The 16,995-nt window shown below is 36.2% G+C and overlaps 1 protein-coding gene across 4 annotated transcripts in view; it reads right to left on the bottom strand.

Annotated features, from left to right (window-relative positions):
* RAB28 (RAB28, member RAS oncogene family) overlaps positions 1 to 16,995 on the bottom strand; it is an 89,971-nt gene that overhangs the window by 61,081 nt on the left and 11,895 nt on the right. For all 4 annotated transcript variants that reach the window (XM_073342490.1, XM_073342489.1, XM_073342487.1 and 1 more), the window contains exons 3-4: positions 13,895 to 13,983; positions 4,031 to 4,160 (exon numbers count right to left, since the gene is read on the bottom strand). In XM_073342490.1, coding sequence (XP_073198591.1) covers positions 4,031 to 4,160; positions 13,895 to 13,983 — 219 coding nt within the window. The remainder of the gene's footprint in view (positions 1 to 4,030; positions 4,161 to 13,894; positions 13,984 to 16,995) is intronic.

Raw genomic sequence — 16,995 nt, 5'->3', positions numbered from 1 at the left:
ATTCCAAAAGATATAGTTGTAGCCATGTCTGTTCCAGGATATTAGAGAGACAAGATGAGTGAGGGAATATCTTCTATTGGACCAACTTCTGTTGTAGAGAGAAAAACAAGCTTTTGAGTCACAGAGAGCTCTCCTTCAGGTCTGGGAACGGTACTCAGAACCTCACAGCTAAATGCAAGATAGAATAGATTTGTTTAGCATAAGTAGTTAGCACATATTGTAAGGGTGCTTTTGTCTTTTATCATTTTCCTGTGAGAGTTCATATGAGAGCATAGTGCACTAAATGCCCCAATAGCAATTATCACCACACTCTTGAATGAACTCTCACAGGAAAATGGTGAGAGACAAAAACACCCTAAATAGGGTGACCATATTTTGGCCGAGACAGTCCCTTTTTTTAAGCCCTGTCCTGACCATCCTGACTTTTTTGCTAAAAATGGGCATTTGTCCAATTTACACTTGCCAACTGATCAAGTCAAAAAACTGGGGTGCGGAGGAATGTGTGTGTGTGTGGGGGGGAGTGGCAATGGCACCCTCACACAGAGGGGGCAGGGCTTTGGCAGGGGGCAGGCGGGGTTTGGGTGAACAGTGATGCCAGCCCCAGCCTTGCATGTGGAGAGTGGGGGAGCCAGCCTTGCATGGGGAGAGCCTCATGCAGGGAGGAGCAGGGGTGGGTGAGCAGCTTGGGCCAGCCCTGCATGGGGGGATAAAGGCTCAGGCTAGCCCCATGTGGTGTCCCTTTTTCCCTTTGGGAAATATGGTCACCCTAACCTTACATCACCTGTGGGGTGAACACTTCACAAAGCGATCACTCTATATCTGACCATCAGTCCTCATCCTCAAAGGAAATGTGTACAACACTTTCAAAAGACAGACATGGAACTTACATTCATAATTCTGCTAGATACCAAAAATCATGGACTGAACAGACACGCTGGATTTATGGTTTATTACAACAATCTGTAATCCACTAACCCCCCCCCGTTTTGTCCTAAAACTGCAGAGATGTTAATGGGTCACTCTACCTTGAATGGTCCCTTAGAATATGTGCTACCTACTTTTGCTGAACAATCTGTTCCATCTTGCATTTAGCTGTAAGGTTCTGAGTACCTTTCCCAGACCTGAAGAAGAGCTCTGTGTGACTCAAAAGCTCGTCTCTCTCAGCAACAGAAGTTGTTCCAATAGAAGATATTACCTCACTCACCTTGTCATTCAAAAAGATGACTTTTACCAAAAAGTCTGTAACTCATGAAAGCTTATGCTCTAATAAATTGGTTAGTCTCTAAGGTGCCACAAGTACTCCTTTTCTTTTTGCGAATACAGACTAACACGGCTGTTACTCTGAAACCTGTCATTTTACCAACATGTTCACTTCCAAACCATTTAGTAGTACAGCGAAAGCAGAATTTAAAAAAAAAAAAAAAAAAAACTCTTTACTAACAAATATGCTAACTGTCTTCTTCTATGCCTAGCAAGTATCATAAGAAGATGCAGTACACAACTACATTAACATTCTACAATACTTGATGATAACTTGCACCATTTGAAAACAGCATTTATTTGGAAAAGGTATTTTCAACTACCTTAATGCATGTATGTACGTAGTTCAAAGTGAAGGAGGAAAATGTAGACTTAAGATATCATCTCTTCCCCCTTCTTAAAATATTATCTAAATGAGAATTATTTCCCCACTTCAGTTAAACGCTTTCACAAGAGGACTAACTGACATCAAGAAAAGTTCCTATTCCTTCACAGGTGGTATCAATATGTGGAATAGTATGATAAATGGGAGTTTAAAGCAAAGTAACATTAAGATACTGAAAAGGGACACCAGCACCTTTAAACATATGCCAAGACTTTAACCACGCATTTTTGAAAGTTGGGCTCTTAAGTCAATATTTAGTCACCTAAATAGTGGCCTGATTTTCAAAAGTACTGACTTGAATGGGAACTGCTTGGTACTCAGCATTTTTTGCAGTTTTCTAAAAAGATATGCTGTAGCTCAAACATAAATTATGGTTTTGAGACAGAAATTATTGGATGAGATTATTTACCCTGTGTTATGCAGGAGGTTAGACTAGATGATCATAATGCTCCCTTCGGGCCTTTAAATCTGTGACTCTGTATGTTCCAAATAGGTCGCAGCTCCCAACACGTTTTCCTATCATCACCTACTGACTGCAGAAGCTGAGCCATTCTAAATGGAATGCATTTATTTAGACGCAGTTGTCAGTTGTGTTAGCTTTAACCCCTGTGATACATAGGCATCAAAACCATACTTCTCCTGTGAGTACTGATCTTATTATCTGCCTGCTTGTGTCACAACAGGAGCATGAATACAATAAAGTACTCAGGACATATTGAGATAGAATCCTTCTTTGATTTCCTCTTCCTGTTATAAAGTTTGGAAAGGTAATTAATTTCTAAATGCTTCATTCCGGTCATGGTTAAATAGCAATAAGGCACTTGGATATAAAATAATTACTAATCTACGTAGCATTCCATGCTCCCTTCCTCTGGAGAGATGCCATACTTCTAGAGATTTCCATAACAGCACTATACATTCTTTAGGATCACAAGAAAGTTCTATTTTGCTTTATTTTCATATCCAGCTGGCCACAGAACAGACATAAATTAGAGGCTCTCCAAAACAGATGAGAGGTACCCCACTCCTTCAGCTCATATATTTATGAGCTACAGGCCCTTTTCTTGGTCAATGTCAGTCTGCTATTCAAAAATTCATACAGACCCATAAAACCAAATCCTACTTTCAGTTGTATTCAGTGAGTTCCACTAGTTTAATGAGGTTTCATGTACATAATTAAGAAAAGAATTTGACTCAAATTATATAACAGAGATACAGTTCTCTCCTTTAACCGAAATTGAAAATCAATGTCTGATTTTCTGTCTATGATGGTGTCATTCCAGCAAAACAGCATTACTTATGTGTATCCTCTTGTAAATACTTTACAAGCTTTGCACAACTCCAGGTGGAAAGTCCAATTTCTAGGTAGAATATAAATCAATGAAAAATATTTTTCATTTGGATTTCAACAGAATCTGTACTATTGGCTCTGGTGTGTTATGGTACAACAGAGTCTATGTTATACTTTCAGAAGTGCTATTTATATATTGTAACTAAGTGTTGCTCTGTGTTCTTCCCAGAAAAACAAAAGCAGTCTTTCATAATGAACATCAGAAATAGTTTCAGCATTGCGGTTGCAACTCTAGAGTTAACGGCTAGGAATTAACGTATCTCAACTTTACTTTCATTTGCTTGTAACAGTTTCAAAAAGTTATCTTTCTGGATGAAATGTATCAGGTTTGTTCTTGACATGAACATGAATTATTTGAGAAAGACACAAAAATGTGTTTTACCCTTTGTGTTATTTAAACAAATATATGTCCGTTACTAAAGATTATTAGAACTTTTTCATTGCATGGCTTTTTTTATCTTTTTAAACTGGGCATAACCTGCTCCTACTGAAGTTAATGGTAAAAAGATTAAGAGAAGTGGGATGAAGCCCTGTGATTTCTAATCAGGGAGTTTCTGAAGGACTGATTAAAACCAGGAGAAAATTAGGATCCAGCTGGTATTTTTATGATTGGGAAATAATTTCTTAAGAAGGGTTTTTGATGATTAAGAGTAAGAAAAGGATTAAACTATGTTCTGATGATCAAAAAAGGGTTTACAATGAATGACAAATACCAACAGAACTATGGAGAATAATCCACCTCTAAATTATAGACGGTATGCAAGAAAATAAAAATGTTCCAGGAAAAAATCTCTTTTTATGCTTAAAGCTTAATTCCATGCTTTTAAATTATGGAAGCAGATTATTTTATTAACTGATTTCCACCTAGCAAAGAAAAACAGTCACTGTTACAATATAGAATTTAGAAAGACCTAAAACATAAAACCCATTATGTTGTTCCTTTGTAACTAAAGATCTGTCTTATAGTATTTCTCAATATTAAACAAACAGCCAAAGTACTTCAATTAACTAGTATTTATGCATTAATAACTTACTTTTATTGCCTACCAACGCCACAAGTGGCTGAATTTCTGATTCTTCATTTGCTTTCTTTACCATATTATACCAGTCTTCTAAATTTTCAAAGCTCTGGTAATTGGTGATGTCATATACCAAAAGGATACCCTGAGGAGAAAAGATATATTTGAAACATTATACATTGACAAAAGTTATTCATTGCAATAAGTTACTATTAAATTCACATTAAGTTTATTTTTTAAAATTCTTCAAAAGCTGAGATGCCACTAATTGTAAATTTTGTTTTATTATTATTATTATTGTAATCCAAACTGAACAGTTAGGATTCAAGCAACTCCACTAAATAAATATTTTATGAGATAAGACACATAGCAGTACACAGACTTTATTACTCATATATTAATTGTATCACAGCTAGAGAAACACAATGGAAATTTAGCAAAGAAAAACAGCAACCAGTATATTACTCAGAGTAGAATGTCACTGTCCAACATTTACATTTCTTTTAAAAACCTCAAAAGCTTTTCAAAATGAAAGTTAATATTGATTTAGTTAGGGATTGGTCCTGCTTGGAGCAGGGGGTTAGACTAGATGGCCTCCTGAAGTCCCTTCCAACCCTGATATTCTATGATTGTAAAAACTAAGTTGTAAAAGGGCTGCTAATTATCTAGTTTTCACCATAGGTTTCCAGATTTGATTTTTTTTTTTTTTAAATTGTGAATCACATATTTCTTATTGCCTGCCTGCTGCTTCTATTCTCCCAGCTGGGGCAAAAAGCCAGCTCCAGTCCTTTACTGTTGTAGAAGACAAGTATTGGCAGGCTTTTAACAAAACTCTAAGGGCCTGATCAAAAGCTCAGCATAGGTCAATGGAGAGACTAGCATTGACTTAAATGGACTTTAGGTCATGTCCTAAGTGAGAAATATTCAAAAGACAGATATTAGTCAGGTGTCCCATAAAGTCCATTATTTTGTGGCGAAAGTCCATTGACATCCCTGACTTCCCTGCAGGCTTTAGCCTATCTCTTCTCATCTTTTTTCCTCCATGGATTCAATGGTCAGCTCTCACCTTCATTCTCTTCTCAATTATTCACCCCTTTGTCCTTCTCTCCCACTGTTCCCTCCAATTCAATATCCCATAGCCCAGGCTCACATCCAGAATCTGCTTCTGCTGATCCTGTTCCCATCGTTCTATATACCTCTAAAGAAAAATCACAAAGACCACGTAGCGTTCCTCCACTACAAATCCATCCTTTTCTCCTTATGTACCACCAACTTCCTTGCAAAACCGCTTTACTATTCCTTCAGAAGCCCTGCTTATAACCTACGACAACTTTGATTCCTCCCTCTCCGTACAGTATTATCAGCTTCTTCAAGGAGATGGACAAGAACTAGCATGATCTCCCTTTCACCCTCTTCCCCACGAAACACTCTTTCCTCTTTTATCTCACTCACTGAATCTAATGTCTTGCACCAACCGTTCCCTTCCAACTCTTCCATCGCCTGCCCCTTGACTCCATCTCTCCCAGTTACTGATCTCCTTACTCCTACTCTACCCATTCTTCCGAAATATTTCAACCTGGAAATATGCAGGAGGGAAGTAGCAGTTATATAGCAAAGTTACTTTCCTAACTTTGAACATCAGTTATACAGTAGGAATTGGGGGGAAGGGGGAAGGGGTACAAAGAGACTGGGATTGGGACAAGCCATGCCCTGAAGCAAGTATGCTCATGAACAGGTCAATCAAGGTAACAGTTGACTGTGAGGACTGAAAGTGTTCACATGGAAACTCAAAATAAAGATCATTGTGAACTGGAGATGTGCCATCAAATACCAAGGAGAATGTAATAGATACATACTGCCTACTAACCAAGTGGCTATTCTACACAAATGGATTTTTGAGCAATTTGTGGCTGTTATAAAAACAGAGTGGCAGAAAATAAAGGAGGATGGTAAGGTCTTGAAATGAAAAGATAGACCCCCTTGGCAAAGCCCCACCTTCATTCATCTTGATTTGGGCAATAAAGCAACACCCCAGTGAGGGCAGAAAGCTTAACACAATTTATCATAGCTACCTGACAGTTGGGATGCCAAAAAACTGCACTGTATCCAAATTTTTGTTTTACTAGTGGAAGCTTTGTTGTGAGCAAGACACAGTGTTGTGCCATGTCTAATGGGAATGGAAGAAGGGGAGCACAAGGGTAGGGGTTGTTTAGGTAGGAGAATAGGAGTGAGGTTGGTAGAAAATGAGGAGGAGCATGTGGCATGCTCCTTCCAGCTCCAGTACTGCCACCTTCCCCATTTAGTAGCAAAGCATGACAGTCCTTATCTCAGATAGCTCCAGAGTTCAGAAGACACTTGGGCGATAGCAGCATGTTAAACAAAATTAATGCAGAGTAACGTATTTAAAATATTTATACCTAACATGATGGGCTGGCTGTCTCCAGTATCTCTTCAGACCACCACTGTGCTGCTGCAAAGCCAAGCATAGCCTCTGCTCCCCCTTAGGAGAAAAGGAATCCCACAACAGAGGTTTCATGGAAGATACTCTTGAAGTGAGTTCTAGCAGCTGTAGCTCCACAGTGTCCTTACTATTACCTTCCAGGCCATCTCCAACACTGCCTTAAAAAATGATGTACTTTCCTCAATCATTCCCTGTCTTTGAATCCTCTCACTGATTGTCCCACACAACAAGTTTAAACTCTTGGTACTTGCTCCTAAGGTCCTGCACAATTCTGCCATGGCCTGCCTGCCTGCCCGTGTGCACGCACACACACACCTCTAACAATACCGACTTCTCCCTGCTGTTTCTCTTTCTCCCACTCCAATGTCTAGACTTTTTTCCAGGTTACCCCTTATGCATGAACTGGGAGATCACTCTCAGTATATCCGGAACCGCACCCTCTTCTTAATTAAACAACAGAAGCAAATGCGGATGTCTGAACTCATGGAAATGATATAGGATTGACAGTGTTCACTACTCTCTCCTTTCATCTCTTGGGGCTTACTTTGATTGCAACCCAGGATATCCACAAATTGTGGAAACAGGCCCAATGCTGTCTTCAAATACCGGATATCAATGTGTTACCCAGGTTTTATATCAGTGTAACTCTATTATTTGAGACATGGACTGGCAGGGATGCAATAGAAGACAAGGACAGACTGATTTTATGGCCTTTACACTAAATACTAATCTGTAATCTTATTTTTTGCCCCAACAAAAAGATAATGTATAATGCTCTACCACTGACTTATTCTGAACTTTACAATTATGGAGGTGCTGGTCACAACTTCATATCTAATATTTAGTTCGGTTTTCTACTGAAAGCAGAGATTCAACCTTCATTTTCTCTGGAAAAATACAGTGTATCCTCCCCAAACTTACAATACTTTAAGTACAGAGAGAACAGATATAAAATTCAATCATTGCTATTTCCCCAACATGCACATGAAATACACTTGGAGGCATTTTTAAAGGATAAAAAATGAGAAAGAAAAACAATTAAAATTAGCCTGGTAACACAGATGTAGCACACTGCCCCACCATGAGAAAGAAAAATGTTTGAGAACTGACAGGATACCACGACGTGAACAGTATGTTAATTCTCTAGTCTCCGGCACATATTCCCTGCTTGCATAACAACATTCTGGCAATGGAGACATTATGCCTACCTTACTGTACATGTGAGTGTTTTTTGTTTCTGAATTGTAGCATATTTGCAAAAATAGTCCACTGGAAGCTGAGTGTACTGCAGAAATGATTTGCTGGTCTCTAGAGAAGGTATGGTCCGCACTACTCTTATTCTGTTAACAAGCTAATTTATGAAGTAGCATATGCCAACTCTGAAGGATACTTTACACTAGAGATATGGATAGGGTCTGCAGCTATACAGCTCAGAGTTGGGAGTTGGTCTAAAACATATTTACAGCATAAAAATGCAATTCTAAATGCTTCATAACAGTATTAAATGGAATTATACATAATTTGACACTAGAAAAAACATTTAAGAAGTTTCAAATATTTACAACAGTAGTATATTAAAAAGACTAAAGAAAATGCTAATCCAATAATTTTATAGTTTAAATATTTTATTATCAATGCTTATCAAGTTATAGCCCTATCCAAATGATAGATATGATTACGAAAGAGCTGATCAAATTTTAATTTGACATCAAATTAAATTAAATTGAATGCTCATGAAAAGCCTCAGATTAAAAGTAATAGACACTGAAATCTTCTAGCCACAGAACAGACGGAGCTCACGTAGTGGCATCTTCCCCCTACAAACATGCAGAGAGCATCCATGCTTAAAAGGTAAGGTAGTTCACTGTCTATGCCTATTAATCATCAGCTTCTCTGAAGAGACGAACCTAAAGGTTGCCAAGACTGGCAAATCTGTGATGTGGCCACATTCTCACTAGGGACTAGATGCAAACTACATAGCTCACAAAAGTACAAAAAGGAGCCAATCTACTTGCATCTTCTTTTGTAAATCTCTTAATAAGTTTTCCCATTGTTAACATAGGTACATAAAAGTTCCTTATACTGATAATTATCACAATAATACATTAAACAAAAATCTAAGTTAGCTTTTAAAGGGTGCCTTACTCTGGCTGTTTAAATAATATTTACTTAGCACCTTTCATTCAGAAAGATCCCAAAGCTCTTTACTGTCTGCTAGAATCATTTCAGCCACCACGAAATTTAGCCAGCTCTGGGGTGGAATGCAGCAACCACATCATTCTGGGCTAGCAACACTAAAACAACAACAGTTTTAGGAGGGGAAGTAAATTACTAACTTCTTCAGCTGAAAGTACATGGAAAATTAGGTAGATACATTGGAAATAGACTGAGACACCAAGGTTAATACCAACCACTCCGATTGCAAAATGTGACATAGGAAGCCCAGAGCTCTGTTCTATGCCTCAGCCACAAGATGGCATCTCTAACAGTACCATAACCCAAAGCTCCATCCTGGAGAGTTGATTCTATTCTGAATGAGAAAGAAGGAAGCCACTAATGCCAATTTCTGCAGCACCTGGAGTTTCTTTGAATACCCCTCATCCAAATACTAAGCACACCCAACAGTCTGATTATGTCATCTGACCAGATCATGGACTAAGAGGATATAGGTACAGGATATATTGTTTACAATGACTTGTGCAGAATCTGTATCTACCATATGCCCCAACCCAGGAAAATGATGCATATGGGTAGTAGACCTCTACATCCACGTGGAGTCCATGTGACTTGCACAGGCATAGCAGTCCATTCACACACAAGAAGTTGCAGAACCAAAGCTTTACATGGTTAAGTTCCTTGGGGCAGGAGGCAAGTCTTCTTTTTTGCAGACAAAGCAACAAGAAAACTACCAGTACTTAATAATTAGTTCTATGGAAATGACACATGACGTTATCTGCCTTAAGAACTGAAATTATTGCCTTTTGCACACTTAATAGAACCTAAATGAAATATTCTGGATAGATATTTATGCAGACTGTATATGGTTGCTTCGGTCATACATTCATTTCACAGCTAACAAGGCATTAAGGGCCAGATTTAAAAAAGGTATTTAGGCATGTAAAGATGCATATAGGCACCTAGTGAGATTTATAAGGCACCTATCTGCATCTTTACGTGCCTAAATACCTTTATAAATCTGATGCCTAATGATCTGGGATTTATGAACTCACACGTAAAAGTGATTGGATGTGAAGGGACTGACTTTTCAGGAAAGATTAAAAGAACTAATGGTAACATTTTGAAAACCACATTGATGATTTAGGCACTTAAGTCACTTATTCAAAAATAATTTTGGTACTTTGGAGACAAAATCCCATTGACTTTCAATGGGAATTAGGTGTCTAACCTGCTTACATGCTTCTGTAAATCCTATTAGACACCTATCTGCATTCTTAGGCATTTAAATACTTTTGTTAATTTGTAAATGGAGACTGGAGCAGTGGCATATTTCAAGACACTAAGTAAGTAGGTAATAATTCCTTATGAATTTTTTGCTTCAAGAATATCATCATATATTTTGTCTTAATTAAATATCTAGCTTTGGCTTATTATAATGATCAAATACATTATTCAATCATGGAATCATTTTATCTATGAAATAAAAGATCCAGGGCTGAAACCTTACCTTAATATTCAGTATGCATTATATTTTCACATTACTTAATTCCAAGATATACACACGGGTTTAACAAACAGAGCAACTGATCAGGATGCAGTATTTCTATTTGCACTTTTTAAAGTTAGACTTTAGCATATCTCGTAGCAGGTTATCAAAGTACAAAAACCTCTTTAGGCAAAAACAAATCAAGTCAGAGTGCAAATGGATTCTCCGATTTCATCCCTCTGAACAACCTGATTGTATCTCTAAAGAGCAATTAGTTTTGGGTCTGAATTAAGGTGACTTCTTATAGTCGTTGGTGACAAGGCGAGTAACACCAGCAATTTCAACTGCCTGCTGTGTTATGGAATGCAGGTGGATGCAGCTATATGTTCTGCCTATCTACTCCCTTTCTTTATACTTCACTATATTGCCTGCTCCCAAGAATTTTGTTATATACGTAGACTAGGATTCTTCCCTTCAAATTCCACATGGTGCCCTATTTCGATCTCCCCTTTTTCGTTTCCACTAAACCTTCAGATTCCCTACATTGAAGCAACTTTCAGCCTGGAAGAGAACAGACGACAGCTTCTTCCAGAACTATCCATGCTGTTTCATCTGTTCTTCATGGAGGCTGCTGGGAAGCTAATGCTAAGAAAGTGTTCAGACCAGCCCTGGGAGGACAGACATCTTGGCATAATACTTACTAGAATTAAGGAGACGGAAACTGACATTAATTTATTAGAAAGTTGCAACTAGTGTAGTTTATCAATCAAATAAAAGTAGCTTTTGCAGTTCTTAGTTATTTTAATGGAAATGTTACCAGATCACCCAATGCTGCTAAATTACAGATTACTATGATTTAAAAGAACACAATCAGCTTTATAAAAATCACACTTTGGTCTGAATTTTTTGGGTCTACTATTGCTACAAGAAACTCCTAAAATCATCAGTGAAAGTAATAAAAGAAAAAGTATGTGTGCTCATTGGGAACACTGTGAATAGTTAGTTTCCTTGTTTCACTGCAGTCACTTTCACCTGTTGCTTGATAGGTCTTTCACAGGACAGAGAAAATCTTTTTAAAAAAAAATTAAGTTAAGCGTGGCCGTAAAACCACAGACGTTACCAGGGTGACTCAGGTTCAGGTGTAATACTTAAAACTACTTAGCCTTTTTTAGAAATTGACTAAATTTTAAATCGACAAGGAGGTCAGATTATTTTACCCTATCAATTTGCAAATCTTAGTCATTTTAATTAGCAGCCCCCGTTCTATATTTATTAGTGTGATGCCAAGCCTCCACTCTTGTCCAAGTCTAGAGCCATATTCTTCCCTTTATTGTGAGAAGTAGGGACCAGAAAATAGAAGTAAAAAGAAAAAATACATGAAAACAATACATTTTATCATATACATTGTCTATGGTTCCTGTTGCAACTATTGCCAAAAATAAAAGAATGTAGTACTTAGTTTGATGTTACTAAGCCAAAAATAAAATTATGTGCTAGGGCTATCGATTAATTACCGTTATCTCATATGATTAACTCAAAAAAATTAATCATGATTAATCACAGTTTTCATCGCCCTGTTAAACAATAGAATACCAATTGAAATTCAATATTTTTCAATGTTTTTCTACATTTTTAAATATATTGATTTCAATTACAACGCAGTATACAAAGTTCACAGTGCTCACTTTATATTATTATTTTTATTACAAATATTTGCACTGTAAAAATGGCAAACAGAAGAAATAGTATTTTTTAATTCACCTCATACAAATACTGTAGTGCATCAATCTCTTTATCGGGTAAGTGCAACTTACAAACGTAGATTTTTTTTTGTTACATAACTGCACTCAAAAACAAAACAATGTAAAACTTTAGAACCTACAAGTCCACTCAGACCTACTTCTTGTTCTGCCAACTGCTAAGACAAACAAGTTTGTTTACATTTACAGGAGATAATGCTGGCAGCTTCTTATTCACAATGTCACCTGAAAGTGAGAACATGCGTTCGCATGGCACTTTTGTAGCTGGCATTGCAAGGTATTTACGTGCCTGTTATGCTAAACAGTCATATGCCCCTTCATGCTTCAGCCACCATTCCAGAGGACATGCTTCCATGCTGATGATGCCCATTAAAAAAATAATGCATTAATTAAATTTGTGACTGAACTCCTTGGGGGAGAATTGTATGTCTCCTACTCTGTTTTACCTGCATTCTGCCATATATTTCATGTTATTGCAGTCTCGGATGATGACCCAGCACATGTTGTTCATTTTAAGAACACTTTCACTGCAGGTTTGACAACACACAAAGAAGGTACCAATGTGAGATTTCTAAAGATAGCTACATCACTCAACCCAAGAATTAAGAATCTGAAGTGCCTTCCAAAAGCTGAGAGGGACGAAGTGTAAAGCATGCTTTCAGAAGTCTTAAAGAGAGCAACATTCCAAAGTGAAAACTGAAGAACCTGAACTACCAAAAAAGAAAAATCAATCTTTCTGCCGGTGGCATCTGACTCAGATGATGAAAATGAACATGCATCAGTCCATACTGCTTTTGATGGTTATCGAGCAGAACTCATTATCAGCATGGACACATGTCCTCTGGAATGGTGGTTGAAGCATGAAGCAACATATGAATCTTTAGTGCATCTGGCACATAAATATCTTGAAACGCCGGCTACAACAGTGCCATGCAAATGCTTGTTCTCACTTTCAGATGATATTGTAAACATGAAGCGGGCAGCATTAGCTCCAGCAAATGTAAATAAATTTGTTTGTCTGAGCGATTGGCTGAACAAGAAGGAGGACTGAGTGGACTTGTAGGTGTTAAAGTTTTACATTGTTTTATTTTTGAATGCAGTTATTTTTTGTACATAATTCTACATTTGTAAGTTCAACTTTTAAGATAAAGAGATTGCATTATAGTACCTTTACTAGGTGAATTGAAAAATACTATTTCTTTTGTTTTTTACAGTGCAAATACTTTTAATCAAAAATAAATATAAAGCGAGCACTGTACACTTTGTATTCTGTTGTAATTGAAACCAATATATTTGAAAATGTAAAAAATATCCAAAACTATTTTAAAAAAATGTATTCTATTATTGTTTAACAGTGTGATTAATCGCCATTATTTTTTTAATCGCTGGACAGCCCTATTATGTGCACATCATTAAAAACTGCATCTCATAAATCTACATGTTGTTGCAATATTTTGTTTAGTCCTAGCATTCACTTAAAGTTGTTTCATAAGCTTTTGGGGCAAAAATTAATTTTCACTATATGCATGTTCTGCAAAAAATATTTAGCTACCTGGTTGCCTCCTTTTGTTTGCCCTCTTATAACCCCACTTGCTTGTATGAGCTTAATGGTGTAGGATTGCTCTTAATTTCCTCCTTCTACTTTTTCCCCTCAGGGGGCATCTGCTCTCAAAGCAGCCAGTATATCTACCATACCATGTGGATATCCAAACAGCCTTTACTGTTTACTGTGATTGCTTTTCTCAACCCAAGCCACAATGCATGGAAACATACATCTGTTTTTCGAGAGTTGTTAGGGATCTGCAAACTAGCACCTTTGCTGCTTTTTTTAAAGCCAGCGCAAACGTCACTATATCCAAAAATAAAACTTGCACATAAATCAATGCTAAAATAAATTTTAAATTAAGCAGCTTAATTTTGTGACTAAAAAAGTTTCCTGAAAGAGTACGATTATGAAAACAAAGTTGATAACTTTTGTTTTGTTTTTACTGTACCTGGGCTCCATAGATATATTTATCCAACATCTTGCCTCCTATTGTTTGTCCCCCAATATCCCACACTTGAAGAGTAACATTCAAGTTTCCTGAAAAAGAAAAATATGCAGAAGCTGATTTCTTTGAAGACATTGATTTGATGAAGTTAGATGCAACTAAATTCCAAATGTAACATTAAAGCAGTTGATACAATTCCAGCATATTTGTACTTTTTACAAATATTTTCTTGTACACCTAATAAATGTTTGGTCAAAATATGGAGATGAACAAATCAACTGGGGAAAAAAGTTAATTCCTATTAAATTATACTCATTAAGATCCAGTAAAAATATAGCTAGATATGAACCACATCTCACTGTAAATGTTCTATGGAGGAAAAGAACTAGAATGGTATAAGGTACAGTTTTCCTAAGTCGAAGTTTAATAATGTATTTCAGAGAAGCAATCTGAAAAGAAGCTTAATAAAACAAATCTTTATACCACAATAGTTGCATTGTCCTTTATTTCTAGTAATATCAACCTAACCACATATTTTATCTCCCGTGCGCCTGTTCAACTGTCTTAAACATTTAAAACTAGGATGCATGCACAGAGTAACTCTATTTTGGTAGAGCTGTTCTCAGTATTACTGTACAGCTAGGTGACTATAATGGAAATGCTAACACAACCCTATTTTTAGGATACAAAATCCTTCCTCCTCTGCCCTCCCCCCTCCAAAGAGGCACTCAGCCATAAACCTGACTTGGCTTACAAATTCTCAGCCTCTAAGTTATTTTTTTTTAAACCAATGACTAGACCATCTCTTTTTGGTACACCACTCAAAGTAGCTTTAAATTCAGTTTTGAAGACCATTATTCTATACTGTAGATAATGGGTTTTGTTTGTTCTATACACAACCCCTAAAAAAACCCAAGAAACAGAAATACCAAAATGAATGATATGCAAAGAGGTAAAAAAAAAAAATCATCTTCAGTCCATGCAAACCTGTCAAATTCACATAGTTGTTAAAGTCTATTGCATCCAAAGAACTCAATGGTCCACTGAGCCATCTTTAGATGTAATGAAACAGATGTATTTTATGAGCAAACAATCCAAACTAGCACACAAAAATACATACATGCACACAGATCTATGCCAACCTGTAACACACACAGAGTGCATAACTTGACTGTCATCTTTTATGATCAGATACCTTCTACAGTACAAAACTGATTGTCAGGAAGCATCAGACTCTAGTACAGTAAAGTTCAATACAAATTTTCACCAATCTAACTACAATGCATACATTAATAATACTTTAAGTATAAAAAACTATAACTTCCAATTAATTTTTATTTCTAGACAAAAATGCAATAAAGTGACACATTCCACATAAGTCATAAGTCTAACATTTCTTAACTCATACCAATAGTGTGGTATGTAATGGGGGAAGAAAAAGCAAAATACTATGGGTTACAGAGAGAGTTTTAGCCTTAAATTGGATATTTATTATTATATTACAAACTTTATGTTCTTGAGCAAAATGTTGTTATCTATTTACCCATAAAGAAACAGAGCATTTACATGAAGAACTTTTATTAGCATTAAATGAGTTACACAAGTAAATATCCCACTTATTGATGAAAATTTATTCTACTGCTTTGTGACAGTAGACAGTAAGTTACAAACAGATACATGGATATACTGTGCTTGGGCTACAAAATGTAACAATTACATTTTTATAACACATTTTGTTTTACTTTGGTTAAGTGTTCAGACTTTTTAGCCAAATCTTTTAAAATTGGTACATATGTCTCAGATGTGAATATTTCATGTACTTACTAAAAGATTCAATTGATTCAGAATACTAAAAATAAGCTTTACTTATTAATCTGTTTTTAAATTTATGACATCCCCTTCTTAAAAACAAAGAATATTTATGGAAACAGTGTATTTATGTTCAATATTCAAAAGTAACCTTTCACCTGTAATAAGAAACATATCTGTTTTCATAAGGCATTGACAAATCATTAAATGATGCTTTTAAAACTTAGAACATAAATCTATAGTGACTACAGATAACACAGGAGTAAGTCTTTCATAACACATATGTGGTTATGAACAAACTGGTGAATCAGCACTAGGAAGCAACTATGCTTCTTCAGTGGGTAACCAAATTAAATACACCCAAAAGCCCACCAAACAACTCATTCTGTAGTGTCCTATATCTAACTTCATTGTAACAGGTTTCAGAGTAACAGCCATGTTAGTCTGTATTCGCAAAAAGAAAAGGAGTACTTGTGGCACCTTAGAGACTAACCAATTTATCTGAGCATAAGCTTTCGTGAGCTACAGCTCACTTCGTTGGATGCATACTGTGCAAAGTGTAGAAGATCTTTTTATACACACAAAGTGGGAGGTATTTTTTCATCCTTGGTGTGTATAAAAAGATCTTCTACACTTTCCACAGTATGCATCCGATGAAGTGAGCTGTAGCTCACGAAAGCTTAGTCTCTAAGGTGCCACAAGTACTCCTTTTCTTTTAACTTCACTGTATTTGTTCTATTGCCAATTTACCATTTAATTCATGTTAGATATATGGGAAAATATATTAGAAATAGTGTAACTTTTGAAACAAGGAAATTTTAGAATCATAATTGTGTGTGTTAAAATGTTTCCAAATTGATTACTATCCAATGTTGGAGACAAACACAAGTTACTGGGCTCAATACAGGGGTAACTGGGTTATCTTCTCTGGCCTGTGTTACACAGGAGGTCAGACTAGATGATCTAGGTCTCTTATAGTCTTAAAAACTTATGAAGTTTTCCCCTTCTATTAATATTATAGAAAATAAAATCTTGTTTGTCTAAATAAAGCTTCATTGTTTCATTCATGTTAAGGTGACTCCTGGCTTAAATTAAACTAGAGCAATTACTGAAATTCATATTGATTATGTAGAGTAATAAATTAGTATTAACCCTATACTGCTTCATATGTTTTTTTGCAAGATTATTCCATGTTGTGTAGTATCTATTTTGTGGTCAACTTTTTAGGATAGCTATGACAGTAGAAAAAATCTGAACAATATGACTATTTAAAATTCAAATATCAGATATGGTAA

The sequence above is a fragment of the Lepidochelys kempii genome, chromosome 4 (genome assembly GCF_965140265.1).
Source record: "Lepidochelys kempii isolate rLepKem1 chromosome 4, rLepKem1.hap2, whole genome shotgun sequence".
NCBI lineage: Eukaryota > Metazoa > Chordata > Testudines > Cheloniidae > Lepidochelys > Lepidochelys kempii.
The sequence above is the reverse complement of the archived record's forward strand: the minus strand, read 5'-3'. Positions and strand labels throughout refer to the sequence as shown.